Source organism: Theropithecus gelada, chromosome 2 (genome assembly GCF_003255815.1).
Source record: "Theropithecus gelada isolate Dixy chromosome 2, Tgel_1.0, whole genome shotgun sequence".
NCBI classification, from domain to species: Eukaryota; Metazoa; Chordata; class Mammalia; order Primates; family Cercopithecidae; genus Theropithecus; species Theropithecus gelada.
This window is the reverse complement of record NC_037669.1, coordinates 103,634,085-103,660,879: the sequence shown is the minus strand read 5'-3', so window position 1 is coordinate 103,660,879 and position 26,795 is coordinate 103,634,085. Positions and strand designations below refer to the sequence as shown.

The 26,795-nt window shown below is 44.0% G+C and overlaps 1 protein-coding gene across 1 annotated transcript; it reads right to left on the bottom strand.

Moving 5' to 3' along the window:
* Positions 1-1,268: 1,268 nt before the first annotated feature.
* DCLK3 (doublecortin like kinase 3) lies at positions 1,269-26,533 on the bottom strand. Its single transcript, XM_025377060.1, has 5 exons — positions 26,470-26,533; positions 23,883-25,759; positions 7,958-8,090; positions 4,378-4,545; positions 1,269-1,859 (listed from the first exon to the last, which is right to left on the bottom strand). The coding sequence occupies exons 2-5, from the start codon at positions 25,332-25,334 to the stop codon at positions 1,666-1,668; spliced, it is 1,947 nt and encodes a 648-aa protein (XP_025232845.1). The 5' UTR covers positions 25,335-25,759; positions 26,470-26,533; the 3' UTR covers positions 1,269-1,665.
* Between the last annotated feature and the right edge of the window lie 262 nt (positions 26,534-26,795).

The window sequence follows — 26,795 nt, the reverse complement described above, 5'->3', positions numbered from 1 at the left end:
CTGAAATCCAGATTAGCATCCAAAAGGCTTATTAGGGAGTGGTCTCAGGATCATTACCTCTGGAAGGGAAAGGAAAGAAGCAGGATTGGACAAGGGAAAAGGTGGGCTGTGATGCAGTCTCAGCCAACAGTTCAGCCAACCCCCATGAGCAGGTCAGTAGTTGGATGGCCCTTCAGTATTGTCCCTATTTGGGACAAAGGAGCTGAGCCGCCATACCCTACATGGACTAGTCATTTGATATGGCCTGCTTCAGGAGGGAGCTGAAAGGTGTCTCTTCCAGTGGAGGGTAATTCCTGTACAGGGTTGAAAGCTGAGGGCCATCATCCAGCAGCACCCCAAGCAGCTTATTCCCTTCAGTCTTGGAGGACCTAAGTGGCATACTACAGTGTCCACTACAAGGAATTTCTCCTTCAATCTCTTAGGTTCTAATAACCCCAACTTCTTCCCTTGGTTCTCCACCTAAGAATGGGAGCCACTTCCTGCAGTTACTATCTCTAAATTATACCAGAGCCTCTTTTGTGCTTTTTCCATTTTCCAAAACCTGATTAAGCAATTCCTTATGTTGAATTCTCTAGTACTGTCCCTGTTTTCCTAACTAATACACCCCTCCACCCAGATGGCTCCAAAACTGTTAGGGAAGGTAGAAGTGAGAAAGCCACACTCTTGACTGGATTTGTGGCCTACTGACCAGGTCATTCATAATCTAGGAAGGTAAATTTGGGAAATATTAGGATATGTTTTGCTGTCAGCCCACACATACTCCCAGAGTCATCTGCAAAGACTAATATTTCAGCACAGAAATCTGGAATGTGTCCTGGGTGTATGCCCTGCAGGTAGGAATGTGCTTGAACTCTGAGCTCCTTCAAGTCCCTGTGTAATCCATTTACTGCATTTCTGACATATTAATGTACTAAGCTCCCTCGTGATCTGAAAATGTTAACACAGTCACAGCCTGAGTGCCTGACTTCACATAGAAATGACTCAGGCTCAGGGATAATTGGGCTGAAAAGCAGTATAATGGTATTGCAGGAGCAAGAATGATTCAATAGTTTGGTTTTTTCTTTCCATGTCTCAGACTGCACCAAACTGATTTTTGGTAAGACTGAAATGCTAGAGACCAAGAGTAGTACATCCTAAACAAACAGGTCTTGTCAACTAATCAAGTGTCCTTCACATCTATATGTAGTCATATCAGCCTCTGGAGATCATTCATTCCCTGGCCGTCATCACCAGCACAAAGAAGTAATTGGAATACAGGCCCACTTCTGTTATTCAGAGCACATTTTATTAACACAGAAAGACCACAATGCACCTTATTAATCTCACAGGGGGAGTTTAGACCCTGGTAAGCACCACTCCTGTAGTACAGAATAAACTTGGTTACAAAGAGGAAGCAAAACACATCATTATTACCAAAATTCCTCACTGATGACAATGCTTATCCCCCAAAAATGTATTAAAGGCTTTAAATATACAAATCTAAAAATATGTTGACATTTAACATTTACTTAATTTTTTTAATATGCTTTAAAATACACTGAGTGTCTCTCCCTCTGATTCGCCAATTATGTGAAGAAGCCTCTTTCATTGTTTTTCTCTCAAACTTCCATCCTTTTTTCTGTCCTTGAGCAGAACTGGGGGCTGAACAGATTCCCGAGGCGGTGACTACGATACCTGCTCCGCAACCCTCTTGTGCTGGCTCCGGAAGTGACCCTCACTGCTTGGGGACACCTGCTTCTGTCGTTTCACTGTATTGGTCTTGCCAGCCGTTTCAATCCAGGGGTGCTGAAGAACCTGATGAGCTGTGTAGCGCTTTTTGGGGTCTACCACCAGCAACCGGCTCACCAGATCTTTGGCAGCTGTTGGAATGAGAGAAGGGAAAAATGTGATGAATGCAAGTGGATCTGAATTTTTCTTCCCCACACATGAAATAAGAACACAAACATTCACGTCAGCACCATGGCTGGCTGAAAGACTCCTTCATATTCTAGAGCAGCACCATCCAATAGAAGGCAGGAACATTCTCTATCTGCACTATCCACCTGTGATTATTGAGCATTTGAAATCTGGCTTGTGAAACTGAGGAAGTGAATATTTATATGATTTACTTTGAGTTAATTTACATTTGCATTTAAATAGCCATGTGTGGCAGCAGAGAGGGGGCTACCATGTTGGACAGCACAGCTCGAGAGGACGTTCATTCATTTATCTAGAATCATGGGGCCAGGCCCACTCTTAACATCCCAGGCACTCAGGACAAAGGAACAAATGGAAACCACATGCTATACATCTACATACTTTAAGATTCCAAATCAAAACTAACACATTGTTAAATAAAATATGTTCAATCTTCCCAAGTCAATACATATGTCTTCACATTGACAAAACTGAAAACCGCGTAAAGAAATCTAAAAAGTAAATAGTGCAAATTCAAAATTAATTTTATTTTCTGCCCAAGACCATGACTGGATTAATTTTAGAGAAATGAGCGGCCAACTGGTGGGCACAGCAGCAGGCAGAAAGCAGAAGAGATTTCCCCCTGGCTTGCCAGCTCTCCCAGCCTGGCTCATGGAGCCTGCTCTTTCAATCACTCAAGAATGCACAAGAAGAAAACATCCACTTTTTTCGTTGTTGTTCTTTGCCTTTATTGAAGGCTGTCTTTTACTCAAGACCAGCCGCTCACCCACCAATCACCGCTCCTGTACACCGATGTCCAGCCACCTCCTGAGCACAGAAGGCCCAGATTCCTCCTACACCACCCAATTCAAGCTGGGAAAATTCTGCCCACAAAAAGCCCCAGCCCCACCACTGCCAGAACCACTCTCTCAGGGTCCTCAAATGACTCACTCAGAGGCTGGAAGGCCAGATTGAAGTTGAGAATCCTCAGACTCTTGTGTACAAGTGTGGACAACCAGACACCCCAGCCAACATGTCCAAGCTCTGTCTACCCGCTCCAAACAGCCACTCCTCGGCCACTTTATGGCATAGTGGGAAGAGGCTGGAAAGAGGTCTCACAAACCTTGGATGTGGGCTTGGGCCATTTGGACAGGGAATTCATGGGTCTTAAGGAAGTGACCTAGAAGAGGGGACCTGGGCTCTGGGGGCACATCCCCTAAGCCCTATACTCTCCTCACTCTGTAGAGAAGGATGTGACTAGCGCAGGCCCCAGGACGAGGGCCACCCATGCCCAAATCTAAGGAATGCTGCACAGAACTTTCTAAAATGATTTTTAGTCCCTCAATTCCCAGTTGCCACTGCCTTGTCAGCTCAAGATCCTCATCTACTGTGACAAGCCACCCTCTCCCTACCTTATTTAGAGGGGGAAAAATGAAGATTTTCCCTTTCCTCATCTTCCAATCCCAGTGAGGAAATAGAGGCTAGGGATGGAGGCAGTTCAATAACTAAAATTAAACAGCATGTTTAGGGAAAATTGAAAAACAAAATGTTATCATTCTTATTCTACTTTATTTTTATTTTTATTTTGAACCAGGATCTCTATCACCCAGGCTGGAGTGTGGTGGCACAATCATAGCTCACTGCAGCCTCAAACTCCTGGGCTTAAGTGATCCTCCTATCTCAGCCTCCAGAGCAGCTGGGACCATGCCTGGTTAATTTGCTTTATTTTTTGTAGAGAAGGGGTCTCACTAGTTGCGCAGCCTGGTCTCGAACTCCGGGCCTCAAGCAATCCTCCCACCTAGGCCTCCCAAAGTGCTGGGATTATAGGTATGAGCCACCACACCCAGCCTCCTATTCTACTTTTTAAGCGAAAGACTCAAAATCCCCAATTATCTAGTTCTCAGTTTTACAAGGACTGTGAGTAGTACAGACAAATCCGTAGAGACAAGGGGAAGGATTTCATTTGGAATCAAATGGAACAAAGGGCCAAAAGCAGGGAGGACCATGCATGCTCCAGGTCACTAAAAAATAGAACTAAGATCTTCATTGCAGAGCCCCTGTGCTCCAAGTGTGCTGCTATAGGACCCTTGGCTATGCACGTGTAAAAGAAGCATTTTCAGTCTGTTCCATTCACAAACACTTCTGTATATAAGATGGCCTTTCTCTTTCCAAAGGAGAGTTATAATGTTTCTGATATTTTTCAGTTCTAAGGTTCTTGAATTACCTTAAGGAAAAGTACTTGGTGACTGTAACTGGTGGTTAGGCTTTTTCACTAAATCTCAAAGTACTAAATTTTTTCACTAAAATCTCCAGGTTTTCAGAGTGCTACACAAACCTACATGAAGCTACTGAGGAAGTAAAGGATGAGACATGACATGGTGACAGTCCAACTCTGCACCGGGCACAGTGGTGGGTCCTCTACACATCTGACCTGAAAAATCCATCCCCTCCTCTGCTGTGTGAGGAAGCCCCAAATCTCACCATCAGAGATATTGTCCCAGTAAGGGGGGAGGAACTCAAAGTGGCCCAGCTGGATGATGTTAAAGAGCTCGTCCTGGTCCCTCTCAGGGCTGCGGAATGGCGGAAAGCCACACAGCAGGATATAGAGGATCACACCGGCAGCCCACATGTCCACCTCCAGTCCATAACCTGTGCAGACAGAGGCAGAGACACAAACAAACCTGAGACCAGGAAGGGTCAAAGGTGACGAAATAAATGATGGAGTATTGTGGTTCTAAATAGATCTAAATTACAGACGATCCCAGCTCTCAGCAACCAAGAGCCACTTCCAAACACAGCTCCCTTCTAACTCCTATACATAAGGATTCTACACCATCGTTACTCAAAGTGTGGTCCATGGACCACTGCCACTTTGCAATGCCTTATTACTGGTCTGTAATAAAATGAGCACAGAAACACTTGAAAGCAAGTGTTTGGAAATGCTTATGGCAATTTAACAAGACTGTGACATTCAGTTGCATGATTGAACGGCACATCTCGTTGAACAGCACATACATCAGTTCAGGCGTTGTCATACACATGTGGTGAGTCACATGTGGCATGAGATGTGTTCTAGTCACATGCAGCAGGACGGTGAGTCCACACTGTCCTGGAAATTTTAAAACTTCACCCTTCACCAGAGATAGTTAGAGAAGCCTGAGTCTACACTAGCAATCTCTGCTTCCTATATATCCATTGCCTTCTCTCTCACTTCAAAAATATCATTTACTGGCTTTTTAAATGATTTTTAAAAGACTGATGTTTACTAGCTGTATCCCCACATGTGCACACACTGGTACACAACACACACACACACACACACATATGCACACACCCATATGGAGACATGTATTCTTTTCTAAATAACACTTTTATTTACTTTTCTACAGAAAATTTGGATCACATTGCACTTACACTCTATTTTATTTACTTAATATTATATAATGGCATTTCCAACATAAGAATTTCCTATGAAAAATATAAAAAATATTTTTTACAAACATGATTTCTAACAACTATTAGTATCCCCTTTACATAATAAATTGCTATGTTGTAATTTAAGTTTTTGCTAATTTTTTTACAACTGTAAGGAATTTTCTGATGAGCATTTATTAAATATTTGTGCACATATCTGATTATATTCCTAATAACTTTCCAGCAGTGAAATAGACAAAGCAATATAAAGATTATTAATACATATTACACATTGTCCTCCCAAAACTTATCAGAGCAATATATACATTTTCAAACACTTCCTAACTTTCTACAGTTAGAAAAAGAAAACACTTGACCGTTGTAATTTAGAAGTTAGATATTCATGATTAAGCCCCAGAGTAAGTTTGACAAAACACAAATCAGCAGGAAAACACTAAGAGAATAAGTCACTAACGACCCCTTGTGACCTTTTCTCGGTTCTCAACCGTTCACTGTTGAGAGGGACTGATTTTCCTGGGTCTCATCAATATCTAGAAATGTCCCTTGGCCTCCGTGACAATGCACTTTCCAGATCCTCTCTGGGATACCCACCCTTTTCTCTACTGACCCCTCCTTCCTTCTCTCATCTCTGGGCTGTTGGCCTCCTCAAGAATACGTCCTTGACTCTCATTCCTGGCATTACCAAGGAGCCCATTATCAACCACCTCTCTGTTGAGGAGTCTCAAAGCCACATGTTCAGCTCACAGCTTCACCTCCTTGCCAAGTGGACAACTCCACTATCCATCCTGATATCTCTACAAAGTCAGTGTGTTCAAAACTAAACTCACCCCATCCCCCTATCTCCCAAAAGAGCTATCCTTTCCAACACCCTGTTTTAGCTGGTGCTACCACCAATATGTGATTTTCCCAAGAATTCATGTTGCCTATTTGCTTTCTTTTCTTCTCTTAACCAGTTCATCGATGCCACACCAAGTCTAAACACCTCTACCCAGCCTTCCCATTTGTGGAGAATTTAAGCTCAACCTACCCAACTGATATAGTTTGGATATTTGTTCCCTCCAAATCTCATGTTGAAATGTGATTCCCAGTGTTGGAGGTGGGGCCTGTGGGAAGTGATTAGATCATGGGGGTAGATCCTTCATGAATGGTTTAGTACCATCCCCTTGGTGACAAGTGAGTTCTCACTCAGGTACTTCACTTAGGATCTAGTTATTTAGAAGTCTGGGATCTCCTCCCTCCCTCTCTCTCTTGCTCCTAGTTCCACCATATAACATGCCGGTTCCCTGTCACTTTCCACCATGAGTGTAAGCTTCCTAAAGCCCTTACCAAAAGCAGAGCAGATGGCTGGCACCATGCTTGTACAGCCTGCAGAACCCTGAACCAACTAAACCTCTCTTCTTTATAAATCATCCAGCCTTTGTTATTTCTATAGCAACACAAAAACCTGACTAATACACCAACCACTTGTGTTTCTCTCTGGTCCACTGAAGCTAGTCTTCTCCGTGTCTCTAACACCTGACCTCATGCATGTCATCTCCTCATCTTTTGGTGGTTTTTTTTGTTTGTTTTTTTGTTTTTTTTTCTGACACGGAGTTCCACTCTTGTTGCCCAGGCTGGAGTGCGATGGCGCAATCTTGGCTCACTGCAACCTCCACCTCCCAGGTTCAAGCCATTCTCCTGCCTCAGCCTCCTGAGTAGCTGGGATTACAAGCATGCACCACAACACCCAGCTAATTTTTTTGTAGTTTTAGTAGAGACGGGGTTTCACTGTGTTGGCCAAGATGGTTTTGAATTCCTGACCTCACGTGATCCACCCCGCCTTGGCCTCCCAAAGTGCTGGGATTACAGGTGTGAGCCACTGTGCCTGGCCATCTCCTCTTCTTAATTGTCCTGATGGTTCTGCTGCTGGGAAACTATCCGTCCATCCCTCCTCCCTGTCACCAACCCTGCAACCCGATGAAGGTCTTCCCATCTTACAACGGTGGGTAAATTGATTTCTCCTGAAGTGCCACAGTAGTCAAATAGTCATTCATATAGTTAGAGCCATATCATAACTATTATTTCCTTTTTAAATGTTTTAGAAAGTATGTCACTAAAACAACTCATTGGATCCTTGCATAATATACAAGTAGGTAATAAATATTCATAGAGTTCATGGAGGAAAATGGGATCCCCTTTTCCTTTAAATGGAAGGTTGGTGAAGAAATGTTTAAACCGAGTACCATAAGGACTGCTTCAATTCTCTCCTGTTAGAGACAGCCTTGGGTCAGTAGCCCAAATGGTCTTGCTTGCTTGAGTTCCCCATCCAATTCTCCATCATCTTTCATCTCACTGTCCTGCCTAAACACACTAAACACACACATACACACACAAACACACACACATACACACATACACACACACACACACACACACTGATCCATTCACTGTAACAAGGGCAGCCCTGATGAGGAGAAAGCTCTCATGCTTTGATCAAGCCTACTTCAAATATTTTCATTGAAGTCCAAATCCAAGCCTAAGCATCAATTCTCTGAGATTTATTCCATATTGAAAACTAGTAAATATTACAAATGAAACATTTGTTAGTAAGGGAACTAGAGTCCCACGATCTATGTGTAACACTTACCTTTCTCAGAAAGAATTTCGGGAGCTACATAAGTCGGGGTCCCACACACAGTAAATATAGGTCTCACCACATGCTTTGCAAGTCCAAAATCAGCCAATTTCAAGGTAGTAGATTTGTCCTCATTTCGTTGAACCTGTAAGAAACCAAAATCCCCAAACCACCACCAAAATTGTGATTAGAACAAAGAAGAGATACTAATGAAACAACAGGCTTGCAAGGTCAAGATAAGCAAACGATAAACCTATGTGGGATTACAGCTTAGCCCAACACTGACAAAGCTAACTTGACCTCAATGACAAGGGCTCACATTTTCAATTAGAGAACCAATGAGTTAGATTTACTATGCCGCCCAATATGGTAGCACCATATTGTCAAAAGTGGCTACTTAAATTTATTGATTAAAATTAAATTAAAAATTTAGCTTCTCAGCTGCATTAGGCACATTTCAAGTACTCAAAAGCCACTTGTGGCTTGTGGCTACTGTATTGGGAAACACAGATAGACACACTTCCACTGTTGCAGAAAGGGCTATTAGGCAGCACTGAGTTAGAACAAGGATCAAGGAGGCCGGGCACGGTGGCTCAAGCCTGTAATCCCAGCACTTTGGGAGGCCGAGACGGGCGGATCACGAGGTCAGGAGATCGAGACCATCCTGGTTAACACGGTGAAACCCCGTCTCTACTAAAAAATACAAAAAACTAGCCGGCCGGGGTGGCAGACGCCTGTAGTCCCAGCTACTCGGGAGGCGGAGGCAGGAGAATGGCCTGAACCCGGGAGGCGGAGCTTGCAGTGAGCTGAGATCCGGCCACTGCACTCCAGCCTGGGTGACAGCGCGAGACTCCGTCTCAAAAAAAAAAAAAAAAAAAGAACAAGGATCAAGGATACTTTGAGCACAGTCTAGCTTTCATGAGCATTAGAAAATGGCTCTGGGCAATGCAAAGGCTGGGCAGACGTGAAAAAGAAAGGAAAAAGACTGGGAATGAAAATGAAGAAGTATGGGGCAGGGATGGGGGGAGGTGGGGATGGTTAATTGGTACAAAAAGAATAGTTAGAAAGAATGAATAAGACCTATTATTGGATAGCAAAACAGGGTGACTAGAGTCAATGATAATTTAATTGTACATTTTAAAATAAATAAAAGGGTATAACTGGATTGTTTGTATTAGGTTGGTGCAAAAGTAATCACACAAGGATAAATGCTTGAGAGGATGAATACCCCATTCTCCATGATGTAATGATTATGCATTGCATGCCTGTATCAAAACATCTCATGTACTCCAAAAATACATGCACCTAGCATGTACCTTGATACGGTTTGGCTGTGTCCCCACCCAAATCTCATCTTGAATTGTAACTCCCACAATTCCCACATGTTGTTGGGGGAACCCGGTGGGAAGTAACTGAATCACGGGTGTGGGTCTTTCCCATGCTGTTCTCATGAGAGCGAATCGGTCTCCCGAGATCTGACAGTTTTAAAAATGGGAGTTTGCCTGCACAAGCTCTCTCTTTGCCTGATGCCATCCATGTAAGACATAACTTGCTCCTCCTTGCCTTCCACCATTATTGTAGGAAGGCCTCCCTACCATGTGGAACCATAAGTCCATTAAACCTCTTTTTCTTCCTGGTCTCGGGTACAACTTTATCAGCATCATGAAAACGGACTAATACAGTAAACTGGCACCAGTAGAGTGGGGCACTGCTGAAAAGATACCCAAAAATATGAAAGTGACTTTGGAACTGGGTAACAGGCAGAGATTGGAACAGTTTGGAGGGCTCAGAAGATAGAAAAATGTGGGAAAGTTTGTAACTTCCTAGAGGCTTGTTGAATGGCTTTGCCCAAAATGCTGATAGTGATATGGACAATAAAGTCCAGACTGAGGTGGTCTCAGATGGAAATCAGGAACCTGTTGGGAACTGGAGCAAAGGTGACTCTTGTTACATTTTAGCAAAGAGACTGGTGGCATTTTGCCCCTGCTCTAGAGATTTATGGAACTTTGAACTTGAGAGAGATGATTTAGGATATCTGGTGGAAATTTCTAAGCAGTAAAGCATTCAAGAGGTGACTTGGGTGCTGTTAAAGTCATTCAGTTTTATAAGGGAAACAGAGCATAAAAGTTTGGAAAATTTGCAGCCTGACAATGCAATAGAAAAAGAAAATCCCATTTTCTGAGGATAAATTAAAGCTGGCTGCACAAATTTGCCTAAGTAATGAGGACCTGAATGTTAATCCCCAAGACAATGAGGAAAATGTCTCCAGGGCATGTCAGAGGTCTTCATAGCACCCCATCCTATCACAGGCCCAGAGACCTACAAGTAAAAAGTGGTTTTGTGGGCTGGCCCCAGGATCCCCATGCTGTGAGCAGCCTAGGGACTCGGTGCCCTGCATCCCAGCCACTCCAGCCATGGCTGAAAGGGGCGAACATAAAGCTCAGGTTGTGGCTTCAGAGGATGCAAGTCTTGGTCACTTCCATGTGTTGGTGAGCCTGCCAGTGCACGGAAGTCAAGAATTGGGGTTTGGGAACCTCTGCCTGGATTTCAGAGGATGTATGGAAATGCCTGGATGTCCAGGCAAAAGTTTGCTGCAGGGGTGGGGCTCTCATGGAAACCCTCTGCTAGGGCAGTGCAGAAGGGAAATGTGGGGTCGGATCCCCCAAACAGAGTCCTTACTGGGGCACTACCTAATGGAATCTTGAGAAGAGGGCCACTGTCTCCAGATCTCAGAATGGTAGACCAATGACAGCTTGTACCATGCGCCCGGAAAAGCCACAGACTCTCAATGCCAGCCTGTGAAAGAAGCCAGGAGAGAGGCTGTACTCTGCAAAACCACAGAAGTGGAGCTGCCCAAGACCATGGGAATCCACCTCTTGCATTAATTAGCATGACCTGGATGTGAGACCCAGAGTCAAAAGAGATCATTTTGGAGCTTTATGATTTGACTGCCCTGCTAGATTTCAGACTTGCATGGGGCCTGTAGCACCTTTGTTTTGGCAAATTTCTCCCAGTTGAAATGGCTGTATTTACTCAATACCTGTACCCCAACTGTATCTAGGAAGTAACTAAGTTGCTTTTGATTCTACAGGCTCATAGGTGGAAGGGACTTTACTTGTCTTGGGTGAGACTTTGGACTGTGCACTCTTAAGTTAATGCTGAAATGAGTTAAGACTTTGGGGAACAGTTGAGACATGATTGGTTCTGAAATGTGAGGACATGAGATTTGGGAGGGGCCACAGTGGAATATGGTTTGACTGTGTCCCCACCCAAATCTCATCTTAAATTATAACTCCCACGATTCCCACATGTTGTGGGAGGAACCCAGTAGGAGGTAATTGAATCATGGGGGCAGGTCTTTCCTGTACTGTTCTCATGATAGTGAATCAGTCTTATGAGATCTGACAGTTTTAAAAATGGAAGTTTCCCTGCACAAGCTTTCTATTTGCCTGCTGCCATCCATGTAAGATGTGACTTGCTCCTCCTTGCCTTCCACCATGATTGTGGGAAGGCTTCCCCAGCCATGTGGAACCATAAGTCCATTAAACCTCTTTTTCTTCCCAGTCTCAGGTATCTCTTTATTAGCAGCATAAAAACAGACTAATACCCACAAAAATTAAAAATTACAAAAAATGAAGAAGTAGACCAATAAGCAGGAGAGAGATGTTAAATACAGGCCCTCATTGGGCGAGGTGAGGGATTAAGAATCAAACAGGCCAGGAGTCTTTGAGCAATTCCAACTCCAAGACTTGCAGCTGAATGGCCTTGGACAAATTTCTTTACTCATCTGAGTCTCTGTTTTCTCATTTGTTTAAAAAAAAAATGGGGGTGGGGTAGGTGCAGTGGCTCACACTTGTAATCCCAGCTCTTTGGGAGGCCAAGGTGGAAGGATCACTTGAGTCCAGGAGTTCAAGACCAGCTTGGGCAACACGAGGAGACCCCATCTCTACAAATAGTAAAAGTATTAGCCAGGCGTGGTGATGTATGCATGTGGTCCCAGCTACGTGGAAGGCTGAGATAGGAGGATCACTTGAGCCTGGGAAGTTGAGGCTGCAGTGTGCCATGATTATACCACTGCACTCCAGCCTCAGCAACAGAGCAAGACCCTGTCTCAAAATAAAAGAGGGAAGAATGGGAGTGACAGTTTCCAGCAAATAGGCTTATGTCATGAGTTTCATTCAATGTCTGCAATCTGCCTAGCAAAGTATTAGCTCTAGAGTGACCAAAAGGCCCAGTTTGACTTCCACCAGGTTTTAGAAAAGGGTAGAATTGGTCAATTTTTAAAATAGAGAAAAGGCACACTCACCTTCACTCTGAATGAATACAGAATCTGAAATGCTCCCTCCTTTTTCCCCTTCAAAACTTATCCCACCTGTCTCATTCCTTCAAACAAGTCCAGGTGACTGACTTTCTCATCTCTGGTAAGCCAATTCCCATTGCCAAGTTAGTATGTTCTGTCCTCCTTCCCCAACAAGTGATTTGATATAAGATTATGACTGTTAGGAAAAGCTGGACCTTAACCTAAAAGAAACTAATCTCAAGAGGTAAGTGTGGCAAGTATTCAGGTCACTATGCTGGAAAATAAAACTAAATTTCACAGGAAAAAAACTAAACATGAGGGCGCAAACCCAGCATATCTCGCAGCAAGTAAAAGATGCATCAGTGCCCCTGCCTGAAAGAAGTTTTCCAGTTTGAGGGAAGGTTAAACAATCAGACACAATTCAATACTCCAGCATCCTTCCAGACTATCTGGTACCTGCACACATAAGGTCCAAGGGTAACTGCCCTGTTTCTCGTGGTAGAAGCTGATTGCTCAGACGAAGGTGAACTAAGCAGTTAGTTAGACCACTGTGTGAAAACTTACTAGAATTTGGGCAATCTTATCCAAGCAAGAGACTCATTAGTGCCACCACAGCTATAGGAGACACTATCAACTTGTCTGCAGGCATATGCCCTCACATCTCTCCTGGAACTGGGGCAAAGGCTCCTACCAGTGCCTGGACAGGTGGGCAGTAGGGGAACTCTGCCTCTCCCTGGGACCCATCACAGCCATGGGCAACACCTAGAATGGCAGGGTGGAGCCGCCTTTCCCCTGTCTCTCCAGACCAGAATAAATTCTCCACACTTGCTTTGGTTTCTGTCAGTGAGCTTACATCTCCATAAGCAGCATGTGTCTTAATTACTGAGCCCGAGTCACCACCAGACAATCTAATCAATGTCTCCATAATTAACCTCACCAAATGGAAAGTCATAAATTTAGAACTAAAATGAAATTCTGCTTGGTCTGCATATAGAAACTGACATAGCCCAAAAGGAGACAACAGGGTAATTACCAGAATAATTTAAGAAAACCTTGTTTGGAAGGGAAGGAAAACAAAATAATGTGATACCTAGAATGACCAGATGGATCATATGCATTAATCATAGTTGCTGGGTGACTGCTGGAAAAATATGTCTTTCACAAATATTTATAAATTAGCAGCATTAAAAGCATTTGGCTGACTGGCCGGGCATGGTGGCTCATGTAATCCCAGTACTTTGGGAGGCTTAGGCAGGTGGATCACTTGAGGTCAGGAGTTTGAGACCAGCCTGGCCAACGTGGTGAAACCCCATCTCTACTAAAAATACAAAAAGAAATTAGCTGGGCATGGTGGTGGGCACCTGTAATCCCAGCTACTATGGAGGCTGACTCAGAAGAATCACTTGAACCCCGGAGATGGAGGTTGCAGTGAGCTGAGGTCGAGCCACTGCACTCTAGCCTGGGTGAAAGGATGAAGCTCTGTCTTAAAAATAAACAAATTAGTTTTAAAAATAAATAAATTAAATAAAGCTTTCAGCTGACTTAATACACCAGAGTAACAAGTGTGTTCCTATTGTGAAATAAATGAAATATTACCTTCCTCGTGGAAGCCTCCAATTCCAAAACCTGGCTCCACAGAGCTTGTAGCAGATTAAACGTTTTGGAAACTCACATTTTACTTTGAAAAGTTATTATGTTAACTATCCAGAGACTGAATGATATATTTTCAAAATGCCAAATCTGTTTTTAGAGTATGATATGGATCTATGTGAGATATATTACGCCTCTTCTGGTTTCTTCCCGCTATAGCTTTTCTCTTTCAATCTCAGGATCATTCCCTGAGTATCAACAATTGCATAAGCAGAACTGGGGGGGCGGTTAAGATCAGTGGTGCCACTTGTCCCTTCCAGAAAGTGGCCCCAGGTGGCCCGATGTCTTTAGTTCTTCTGTCTCCAGCTTCTACTGTCAAGAGTTATTTAATATTCTTCAGTGTTGTCATTTATTTCCTCTACCTAAGCAGCTTAATTACTTTTAAGGTCGCACACTGTCTGCAAGTTTTTTGGCTTATTTTTGCAACAAGCACCTCACATATTTGGCTTCAGAACAGTTCCTATCTTAAACCTTGAAATTAAATGAGTGATGTTGTCCTAGAATAATTCTTCCCAGAATCTGTGGGACATCTGATACCATCAAACCCAAACCTCCACCCAAGCAAAAAACGTGTCTCAAACATCCTCCCACCAGACTATCGTTCATGTCTGAATGAAATCTCAAAATGGAAAAGACTCCACAACTCCATGCTGTAGTTCATCCCATTTATGGCACACTTAGCTTGTGAGGAGATTCACCCCTATGTTGATTCAGAATTCCTTTCCCACTCCTGTTTTCTAAATCTGCGCTCTCCGGTGATGCTGAATAAGAACACATCCCTCCAAAGATGGGAAGCAAGTACCGTGATCCCCAGCTTGCCTTTGGCTTCTCCAAGCTAGCCTCTGTGATGATTAATTTTAGATGACAACTTGACTGGATTAAGGAATACCTAGTACTGGTAAAGCATCATTGATTGGGGGTCGGGGTCGGGGCAGTGTCTGTTAGGTATTTCCAGAGGAGATTGGCGTGTGAGTCCAGGTGGACCAAGTGCAGAAGATCTGCCCTCAATATGGATGAGAGCAGCATCCAGCCAGCTGGGGCTTGGATAGAACAAAAGTAGGGAAAAGGCAATTGGTGTCTCTGTCTCTCTCTCTCTCTGTACCCCCTTCTCCCCCTCCTCCTGGGACATCAGAACTGTAGGCTTTCTAGCCTTTGGGCTCCAAGACTTATACCAGTAACCCCTGGGTTCTCAGGCCTTCAGACTTAGACTGAGCCATGCTACTGGTATCCCAGGGTCTCCAGCTTGTGGACAGCCAGTCATGGGACTTCTCAGTCTCCTTAATCATGTGAGCCAAGTCCCCGAATAAATCCCCTCTCATACATCCCTATAAACACAAATCCTATTGGTTCTGTCTCTCTAGAGAACTCTGGCTAATACAACAACCAAGGATACTCTAGTGAATCCTTACAGGACCTGGTGTCCTGGTCACCCTCCCTCACTCATCCCTTTTCCCAGTGCAGCCCCTGGACCCTGGACCAGCACCATCAGCATCTCCTGTGAGCTTGTTACAGCTCTCAGCTGCCCCAGAGCCCCTGAACCAGAAACTGCATTTCCTCACAACCTCAGAGAGATCTGTGTACACGGTAAAGTTCTGGATGGCCCCCATGTCATTGATGCCTTTCTTAACCAAGAATGTCCAGCACCAAATGCCACACAGCAGGTGTGATTTGATCAGAGCAGAGGACCTCAGGACTCTCGGTTGACCAGGCACTCAGGTGGTCATCAAGACAGCCAAAGACCCCATCAAATGACGCACTTCAATGTCCCTGCCTGAGAAAACCTTTCAGGGCTTTCCTGGGTTGTGTGGTGGGGGCGCACAAAAGCCCCCTTTGAATACATCTCACTTTGCCCTCACCCTACATCTCCCTGTATCTATTTTGCAGCCTACCTAAACTTGCTGCTCTAGGCCATGTTCCTGCTGGGGGCTCATTTTCGGTTGTTCTCTAACTGAAAGTGTGTAAGAGATTACTTTACATGACACTGTAATGACTGTTATCTGCCTGCATCTCTCACCCTTTTCCAGCCACATCAAAGTGTCATGCTTGGAATCCAAGTGATCTACATTATTTACATAGGCATTCAGATAACATCTGGATATCTCAAAGTTTCAAGAAGAATCTTTTTCTCAACAATTTGCCCTCTCCTTCAACGATACCTCAATTTAAATGTGATCTTGCAATTCTCATCTCTGAACAGAAGATGGCAGCAGAGTCCAGCCCAAACAACAAGTGGCTCCCTTAAGGATTAAGACATGGATAAAGTTAATTTATCTTTGCCACCTTCTTACTTGATCCATCATGGTTTCTCGTACTTTTTCCCTCCAAGGTCCATTTTCAACTGGCTGTGAAGAATGAAATGATCTTAGAAACCAATTCACATTAAAATGCCAATACCTAAAATCCGTTTATATTTCAACGACAGCAAAATATACCATAATACAGGCTGGGTGCAGTGGCTCAGTCCTGTAATTCCAGCACTTTGGAAGGCCAAGGCAGGTGGATCACTTGAGTCCAGGAGTTTGAAGTGAGCCTAGGCAACATGGCGAAACCTCATCTCTACAAAAAATACCAAAATATTAGCCAGGTGTGGTGGCTCATACCTGTGGTCCCAGCTACTTGGGAGGCTAAGGTGGGAGGAGTCTGGAAGGCGGAGGTTGCAGTGAGTTGAGATCACACCCCTGCACTCCAGCCTGGGTGACAGAGTGAGACTGTCTCAAAATATATATACATACACCATAAATAACACTTTTATGTGTGTGTGTGTATATATATATATACACATACACACAAAAAAATAACACCCTTGTGTATATATCTACACACAAAAAAATACAACCCTTATTTTCTCTACATCTCTCTTTAGCTACTGTTCCATATCTATGATCCCCTTCGTGCGTGCGCACACACACACACCCCCTTGAAAGAGGTGTCTATACACACTGTCTACATATATATGTGTATATATGTGTATATATCTATATATAGATATATACACAAACACATAAACATACCATAATACAAAAGTATGACTGAAAAAAAAAATCAGTGAGGAAAAAGTCTTCCCTGGGACTTGTCACATGGCATGCTCACAAAATGCTTTTGGTGTCTGTTTATTGCATCCGCTTATTTCTACTTAATTAAAATCCCATGTTCATTCAACAAATATTTACACACCTACCATCTGCTAGGCAGTGTTTGCAATATTAAGAATAAAGTAGTGAATGAAGCAGATAAAGTTATTTTTCTTATGAAGCCTCCTTTCTATTAATGAACAATATTCAAATAAATATGTAATGTCAGGCAGTGATAAGCGTTTTGAAAAAGTAAAAGTGGGATAAGGGCTGCGTTGTCTAGTACAGTATCCACTAAGTACACATGGCTATTGATTTTTACATGAAACTTAAAATGCAGTTCCTTAGACAGGAGGAACTGCCCATGTGGCTACAGGCCACCACATTGGGCTGTGGAGATACAGGAAATCTGTATCTCCATCATCACAGAAAATTCTACTGGCAATGCTGGCACAGACAGTGGCAGGGTTTTTTTTTTTTTTTTAATAAAGTGGTTAAGGAAGGACTCACTGAGGAAGTAACATCTGAACGAAGGCAGGGGTGAGCCATATTAAGATGTGAGGAGCAAGTTTTCAGGTAGAAGAAACAGTAAATGCGAAGGCTGATGGACATGCATGATTTGATGTAGCAAGCAGTGGCAGGAGCAGGGCGAGTGAGGAGCTGGGTGGCTGGAGAGTGGCTTTGAGAGGAAGACGGAGTCCACATCATATAAGACCTTCCAGGCCATGGAAATGACCTTGGCTTGTATTCTGAATGTGAATGTGAAGGGAAGCTAATGGCAGCTCTGAGCATAGAAGTCACTGTGAGACATAGGAGTCTCAGTCTCCATAATCATGTGAGCCAAGTCCCCGAATAAATCCCCTCTCATACATCCCTCATACATCTTTTTAACCCAGTGTCTGGTCAGAGGTGGCCAGCCCAGCTGATGAAGGACTTTGGACTGTAGGTGTTTCCTGAACTTGATAGCCTCATATTTCACAGCACACTTTACTTCACCACCTAGTCATCCAATCAGATGATCATCTCAAATTCAACATGCTGGAAACCCTCGACCTTGCTTCTCTCTCACAGTTCCCCAACTCAGAGAATGGCTCCATCATCACATAAAGATGCTGTCATATCTCTCAACTTCAAAAAAACACAACCCTTATTTTCTCTGCATCCCTCTTTAGCAACTGTCCCATATCTATGATCTCCTACATGAGTGCACACACACACACACACACACACGCACACACCCTTGAAAGAGGCATCTCTACACACTGTCTACAGTATTCCACCTTCCATTCTATCCTAACTCAGTCAGACTCTCATCCTCATAACTACACAGAAACCACCCTCCTCCATTAGAAAAATGGGGCTGCGACTGATCCAGCTTCAGGTCAGAAACATCTGTCACCCTTGAGTCTTCTCTTTCCTCATCCACCGCATTCAATCCACTCACAAGTCTTGTCTTTACCCTTAGGATGACCACTTCTCCCCATCTGTACTGCAGTCCCCAAGACCAAGCCACCATCATCTCTTGCTGGGACCATGGCAGCGGACTCCTCACTCCTTCTTTTCTCCCTCCCCTCACATAACCCCTAACATGTGCGACTTCCACAAGAAGATGAACCAGAACCTGAGGGTTTCCGTTGCAATTAGACAACTAGACCTTAGATCTCAGAAACTTGAAGAGATTTACTGAGTTGTTTCCTCAGCTTAAGACCATTTTCCAAATGCCCTTAAAGAGGTTTAAGAAACTTAATCTTAGATCCTCAAATGACTCACAAGAATATACTCTTTTAGAGAGGTGATAACATACATGAACACACGGATTAAGTGGACTAAAGGAAGGTGCTGTTATTTTCCTTTACCAAATGACCAGATCTTCAGGCCTCCTTGATGAAATGAGGTCACAGTTTTAGAAGATATCCACCCAGTTGATAAATAGGAATCATACTTTAAAATTGTCTTTGTGTTGATAACTTACTGCAGACAGTAACTTACTAGACACCTATCCTTTCAGGTGGATGTTTCAAAAGGAACTTACAGAGGAAAGAAAACCTCAATCCTCAAGATGACCCAGTACCTAGAATTTTGAAGACTATGAGAAATTTCCTGTAACCTCTGCCTATGTGGCCAAACCCTGGAAATACATAAGTTCACTGAGTGTACAGATACTATTATTGTCCTGGAAATTGCTGAAATGGATACTGAGAGTCTGTCTTACCAATGTAAACCTACAGTCATAACTGCAATGATTTCTGACAAGAATATACCCCGCAGTTCTCTCGAGTTCAATCTCTTATGTAACAGTATTCTCAATGACCAATCAAAATGGGCCAATGACCTAAAGACTTGTGTCACTGTACTTTTTCTTTGGCAATTTCATGTTATTACTGAAATTAATATCTCTTTATTTTATTAAGTAGAGCTTAAGTATACTTCACAGTTGTTGCTAGTTTTTTTTAAATGTGATTGGGGTATAAATGCATTCATGAATACTTGGACTATTTATGAGAAGCTAAGGGAAAGGAGATTGAAACTGAAGCTGGTAGAAGAGAAATCTTGCTGATCAAGGAGAATTATGCATTGCAGAACCAGTGACTACCACAGCAATAATCAGTGAGTCCTTCTTATATATCAGAGTAGAAGGGAAAAAGAACTTACAGAATTCAGACCAAGAAAATGATTGAACAGGTTCATTGTAAAGGGAGAATGAGCGGGAAGTGGGGTTGGCTACTTTTTATCCTTCTAGATTTTCCCTGCCACCTTTAGGGACACCAGTCACTGCCCTGTCCTAGTCACATTCACCAGTAAATATATAGACAAGCCTGTTTCTTCCTAGAACCAGCAGGAGACCAGAAAGAGGGTACAACCTTTGTCCTTGACCAAGCTGAGACCTGTTCCCACTATCCCCACCACCATCTCTCCTGGATTTCGGGGATCTCTGCTCCCAGCACTCCAGGGCTATACCAGCTAGTCTGGGGGCAGTAGCAGAATTAGAGACATGAGCACCCTATATGCTAGTGGAGGTGTAGCAGCATGCCCACCCTACTCATTCCCTTCCACTCTATTTCCAGGCAGGAACACATCCTTCTCTTCCCCTTAATCTGGAAGAAATTTGCTCAAATGACCGTGCTCAATGCTCATGTCTGACACCTCCTCAGTCTCTTTCCCCATCCCGCTCACCCAGCTTTCTTTGCTGAATACAATCTCTCAGCCATCAGCTATAAATAACCTGGCCTGTGCCCTTCCACCGTGTGTGTGAGCTGGTCTAATCATCATCACTATTCCAGCTCCTGTTTGCTTCCCCACTTCCTTCCACAGAGCCCAGCCAACACCACCCAGCATATTCCAACTCCTCCTAGGAGCACACACTGGCAGAAGCAGCAATTAACACTGGTATTTCTGCAAGCTGGAAATTCTTATAATTAAAACTTCTTTTGTAAGATCTCAGGAGTCTAAATAACCCTAAGGGAAGAAGAACACCATCATCTTATCAGGAAATGTGATCAGTAGAAATAGATAAACTCAGTAACGTAGGCCTAAAGTTTTACTCTAGGGCCCAATTATCAGATATAAATATTTCTGTTGATTAAAACATGATAAGCTTGCTATATTCATGAGGAGCTTTTAGCACATATAGATAGTCTCTAAAAGCAGCAACACTTGCAATCAGCCGTGTAATCAAAAGTTAGTTCTGACGTAATCACTTCCCAAAGCTTAACAAAGACAGGTCTTAGCAGACACAGCAGCCATCCATTAAAGGCAGAAACAATTAGTTTGACAATATAAAGCTCAACACAAGTGCAAAACACTAAATTAAAGGCAATTGAAGAACACCAACTTATGGACAGTAGTCACCAATGTGATATTTATTAGTATTTTAAATCTTAGAAGGCCAAACAAATTTGCAATGTAATTATATCAGCAGCTTTAGAGATGACACCTTGCTAAACCCAGATGAGTCAACTGTCAATCCAACATTATCTCTATCTCTTTCTCAAAAACCAAAAAGCGCTGACATCAGATAGCATTTAGACTTCTGACATAACAATATGTTAAACTTTACTCACCCAGAAAAAGGATAAACATGTTTTATAAATGTGCCAAACCTGTCCATTTTGATAAATGCAAGCTGACAAATTATCCACAGGAAAACAAATATATTAACCTATTCCACATAAGATGGCTCAAATATGTAGCTTTCTACAGTTTCTGAAGAAGCCATAACACCACAAAAAAGATTTTTTTATTTGAAATATATGTATATAGGCTTTCTTCAAAATCAGAAAAAAGAAAGGGTCTACATATCAATTGGGATCAATTCCGATAAACAAAAACTCATGCATTTAGAATGAAAAAAATTACACCACTTTGTAGTCTGCCTTCTCTCTCTCTCTCTCTCTCACACACACACACACACACACACACACACACACACACACACACAATTCCATTGCCTGCCCCCGAGCACTAAAACATACACAATTCCATTGCCTGCCCCCGAGCACTAAAACATGCACGTACTGGCATTTAAACGATGAAGAACTACCCAGAGGCAAGTAGCTTGTCCATATTAAACATATTCCTTGCTGTTTTCCTACTTCCTCCAACCACCCTCCATGTGATCTATAACAGTGCTGACTTTCTCCATCTCAAAAAGAGCTGATAAACCCCTCCACATAAATGAGAGCTTCTATTGCCCAAGAGATGGGTCGACTCAACTGACTGGTGCCAGGATCTTGTTAGAAAATGCAAACTAAGCTAACTCTCTCCAAAAGACAGTGATCTCATTCCACATAGCTGAGAACTTGTTTAACTGTTACAATGCTATAGTAGGCACATGTCTGAAATGTTCAGCTCAGGGGACCTCCTTAGGCCTCGAAAGGGATCTCTCCTGCTTAGGCTATTCAGTGAAAGAAGCAGAGAGTTGTTAAAGAACACTGCTCTGTTGCAGTTCCAAAGTGTCCATAATAAAGAGCATACAGTACATTGCACATAGAAGATATTGGGGCTCAGACCCAAAAGACAGGAACAATCAAAAAGCGAGTAAAGAAAGGACAAGGACATCCAGCTAATGCAAAAAATGAAATTGTTCAAAGAGAGTAATTCAGACCACTCATCCAACCAGTCAAATTGCTTCTGTAATTCTATGAGTTACAAAAACACAAAAACAAGGTTGCTCGACTTAGTGGTCAACGTAGACCTAATTTCACCAGATAATTAGTTTGACTCACTCAGTGTTTCACCTGCTTGTGAGAGCAATTTACAGACAGGCGAATGCACTGGGATGGTGTCTCCAGGCTGAGTCTAAAGCCATGGAAACTAAAGAAAATAGCATAAATCCCTTCCCCCCAGGGGACCTTCCCAGCTCCTCGCCAAAATATGGCCCATCAAAATCACTGTGTCCATTCACTATTGCTTTATCCGCAGTGATGTGACTTTGAATGCTTACTCATGAGATTCACCTTGATATCAGGGTTGTTTTTAATGTCATAATAGTGATAGTCTCTGCCACTGATGGAGTTCTTGCTGCTTCCCAGGCAGCATGGTATGGCCTTTAGGCATTCATACAACTAATACGTATTAAATGTCGACCAAGTGACAGAACTGTTCTGGGTTTGAGAGCACAATCTGAATGAAACAAAGTCCATTGTGTCTTAGAACTTTCTCTCCAATAAGAGGAGGGAGACAGAAAGGTAAATATAGACTCTATCAAGTGGTGATCAGGGCTATAAAGAAGAAAGGGGGTGAACATGCCAGAGGGTGACAGTGTCATCATGACAAAGACCTCCTGGCACACACTTGTACTCAAACACATTAATATACCGACTCATTGCAATAAGCGAGAACACACACGATTGGGATTTGGGAATCAAAGTAAGAGAGTGTTTAAAGGACTCATGACAATATGTGGGCTGTGTTAGATGATTTGGGGGAGGATTCGTGAAAGCAGGGTTTTGCTCTGGGCTGGATAGTGTCAGCACGTGGGGGTAATTCTATAATCAGGTATCTTAATAATTCTTACATGAAGGTAGGAAGGATGAAGCAATGCACTCAGTCACTCACAGCAGCCACAAAGGGGACATGTGACCTTATTTGTGGTTTGGACAATATTCTTATTTTTATCTGCTTTTGGACATCAGCATAAAGGGGTTTTGCTTTTGTCTTGATCCATTATGGTCACAGAGTGGCCTTATCTGATGTTGTGATCTGTGAAATTGCTTACGCTCAACAGAATGGCATAGCTGAGATAAGAGTGTCAGGCCAGCTCCCAGCTGTCAGGGGCTGTTTTTCTTTTTCCCATACTCAAACTGCAGGCAATCTTCCAAAATAGGCACTATTACCGTTTCTCTTTTACAAAATGATGAAACTAAGGTCCAGCAAGATAAAGGGCTTATCTTAGAGCAAGCAACTAAGAAAGCCAGGATTCAAACCCAAGTTATCTGACTCCAGAGCCAGCCTCATCAGCACTCTTTACACAGACCCTTACAGCACTGCACCTTTTGAGCTGCTCAGCAAAGCAATTATCTTCAAAAAGACAAAAGTGGCATCTCAGTGGGAGGGTGGATGATGCGCACAAAGCCTCAAGTGGAAGCTGCCACCAGTAGGCATCCCAGTACATAAGTACCAAGAAATTAAGTTCACGTGGTCATTATCAAGACAAACATTTTTCTCCCAGAGATGAGGAGACATTTTCCATTTTATTTAAATTGGAAGGTTTCTTTTTCCATAAGTTAATCAAAACTAATTTATCTCAGCAACTTATGACCTATAACCATAGCTTTAAATACTGGAACAGTATGTTGTAATAACATAAAAGTAAAGTTCTAGTGTGTAAAGGTGACAGAGTATAAAGCAATTGATACCAATTTTATCCCATATTCTAAAAACACCCTCTCCCATATCATCCAAAGTCAAGGCTTACCAAAAGGTTTTCCGGCTTGAGGTCCCGGTGGACAATGCTCTTGTCGTGCATGTGGACAAGGGCCTTGCATAAGTCCATGATCATGAGGGCCGCATCGGGCTCCGGGAACTTCACACTTTCTATGATGGCGTCAAAAAGGTCTCCTCCCTGCACGTACTCCAGGATCAGGTAGATTTCCATGTCTGTTTCGTAGACTTCATGCAATTTCACGATGTTGGGGTGAGAGAGGCTCTGGATGATCAAGATCTCACTGTCCACCATGTCCTCCTTGCCCTTGAGTCTGGACTTGTCAATGATCTTCATCGCATAGGCCTGCCTGGTCTCGCGGTGCCTGCACTCCTTCACGACAGCAAAGTTCCCGTCCCCAATGACGCGGCCAGTCTCATAATGCTTCTCCACATTGGCAGCAATGATGCCCATGGGTCGCGGCTTCCGACCGCTGGGCCGCTCCGGCTTGTTCTCTTCTGGCCTCGTCTTGGGCTCCTTTTCTAGCTTTGCAGGTTGGTCATCTCTGAGAGTCGTCTTTCTGCCTCCAGACATACATGGCTTTTTCTCCTTCTCTGCCTCCTTCTCTTCTCCTCGGGTCCTAGGGAGCTTCTCAAAGCCCGCCTGGTGCTCTCTCAGGAGCCAGCCACCATGCTTGCTCCTGCTCATGGGCCTGGTGTCTTTCTTTACCTCCCTCAGCCCTTCCTCTGTGACAGGAAGAACTTCCGCAAGTTCCTTCTTGGCCTTGGCTGCTCCCTGAGCATGGCTTTCTTGATCCTCTGGGCCTCTGTCCTCTTTCTTGTCCGTGCTCTTGCTGGGTCTCCTCAGCTCTTGAGTGGGATTCCTGGTGCTGCTCCTGTGGCTGTCACCCTTCCACCCTTCCTCCCCACCTGCAGGATTTGCCTCGGGAGACCTCCTGCAGCTTCTGGTCCTCACCAGCTTCTCCACCTCATACATTGGGCCCTTCCCCATATCCAGCTCACTGGTCCCCAGAGAAAGCCTCTCGCGCTCCAGGCTCTGCTGAAGCTCCCTCTCTCTCTTGCACTTCTCACATCTGATAATTTCACCCGAGGTCTTTTCAATCTCCACCCCGAGGTGCTTCTCTCCCCTTGCGTGCCTCTCTTCTAGAGTGGCTTCCCTGGGCAGCTTGCTACTGGGTTCCGGCTCCCGTTTCCCCCTCCCCCACTTCTTCTGGGTCCTTGCTCTGTCATCTAATGAAAGCTCTTCGGGGATCTTCCCCTGGTGCCTCATGGCTGCCTTGCATCCTGCAACCTCACTGCAGCTTTTGGGGGTCTCGGTCTCCCCACAGCGGTGGTCTCCTTTCAGAGCCTTGCTAAACAGCCTGCTCCTCAGCCTTGGAGAAGGGATACGGCTGTGCTGGGCCAGTGTCAGGGCCCGGGCTTTGTTGGGGTACAATTCTTCTACAGCCACCTGAATGCTCTTCAGTGTCAGTGGTTCTTTGCCCATAGCTATGAAAGCATCCCCTTCCCTGAAGAAATCAGAGACGCTCCTGATTTCCCTGCCCTTGAGGTTAAACAGTTTCCTCACACGGTCATTCTTCCATCTGGGAGAGCCCAAGGCTTCTGAGATGTCAGCTAAGAGCTGCTCGAATGTCTGCACTGATCGCCTGTTGAGGAGCAGGGTGATCTTTCGGGGGCGCTGCCCACCCAGCTTCACCACGGTCACGACCCTGGGCTTCAGCGGGCTGTTCTCAGGATGTGCCGAGTGAAGGCCATTCCGAGGGCAGAACAAGGGCACGACGGGGCCACGCGGCCCCAGGAATGGTTTCTCCAGATTCCCTCGGCTGGCAGGCAGCCAGGAGCCTTGCAGCTTCCGCTCTGTGATTCTCGAGCTTAAATATTTTAGAGAATGGTCACATAGGCCTTGCTGTCCTGCAACAGGAAAAGGACAACAGAGTGTTAGTTAAGATGGGTTCAGAGAGCCCTCAGCCTTCACCGAAACTTTACTAAAGATGACTGATTCTAGTATTACAGTTTATAAGTATGGTTCCCGAGAGTCTTAGAAATGACGGAGCCTTTATTCTTAGGTCTAATTCCCAGTCTCCTCTACACCAACAGTGCAGAACAGAGTCAGCGTCGGGCCTGCAGTGATTCCTGTAGGCCTCATAGAGGCCCCCAGGATGGGCCACACCTCGGGAGCTGATACAGTTTGGCTCTATGTCCCCACCCAAATCTCATCTTGAATTGTACTCCCATAATTCCCATATATTGTGGGAGAGACCCGGTGGGAGACAATTGAATCATGGGGGCAGTTTCCCCCATACTGTTCTCATGGTAGTGAATAAGTCTCACGAGATCTGATGGTTACATCAGGGGCTTCTGCTTTTGCGTCTTCCTCATTCTCTCTTTGCCTGCTGCCATCCATGTAAGGTGGGACTTGCCCTTCCTTGCCTTCCGCCATGATTGTGAGGCTTCCCCAGCCATGTGGAACTAACTGTGAGTCCAAGAAAACCTTTCCCTGTAAATTGCCCAGTCTCAGGTATGTCTTTATCAGCAGCATGAAAAGGGGCTAATACAGGCGCCCTCTCAACGTGAGGGCTGACTCTGTAAACACAACTCCAGCTACCCCAAAGTGAACTGACCTTCAAGGATCTACAACTGAGATAAAAAGGGCCAGTTGTGCTGCCCATGAAACACCAACAAGAGGAACATTCTAGAACTTTGAAAGGCCAGGTTTGCTGCCCATGAAATACCAACAAGAGGCAGGAACATTCCAGAACTTTGAAAAACCCAATCTTACCCATCTCCTTGCCAAGAACAGTTTTTTTTCAGCTTGATTTTGAACTCACGCAAGGTTGAGTAGTATGCGAAGAGGTTATGGTCACAGGGTTTAAGACAGATCTGGATTTTAATCCCGGCACGGACACAGACTACTTGTGCGAACTTGGGCAAATTATTTGTATTTCAA

What these genes read in the sequence shown, in the direction of transcription:
- DCLK3 (XM_025377060.1), bottom strand. Translation starts at nt 25,334, where the DNA reads ATGGGCAAAGAACCACTGACACTGAAGAGCATTCAGGTGGCTGTAGAA. An exon ending in TCAAGCCGGAAAACCTTTTG is followed by an intron (nt 8,091 to 23,882) that starts GTAAGCCTTGAC and finishes GGTTTCTTACAG; the next exon opens with GTTCAACGAAATGAGGACAA. An exon ending in CTGGGACAATATCTCTGATG is followed by an intron (nt 1,860 to 4,377) that starts GTGAGATTTGGG and finishes TCATTCCAACAG; the next exon opens with CTGCCAAAGATCTGGTGAGC.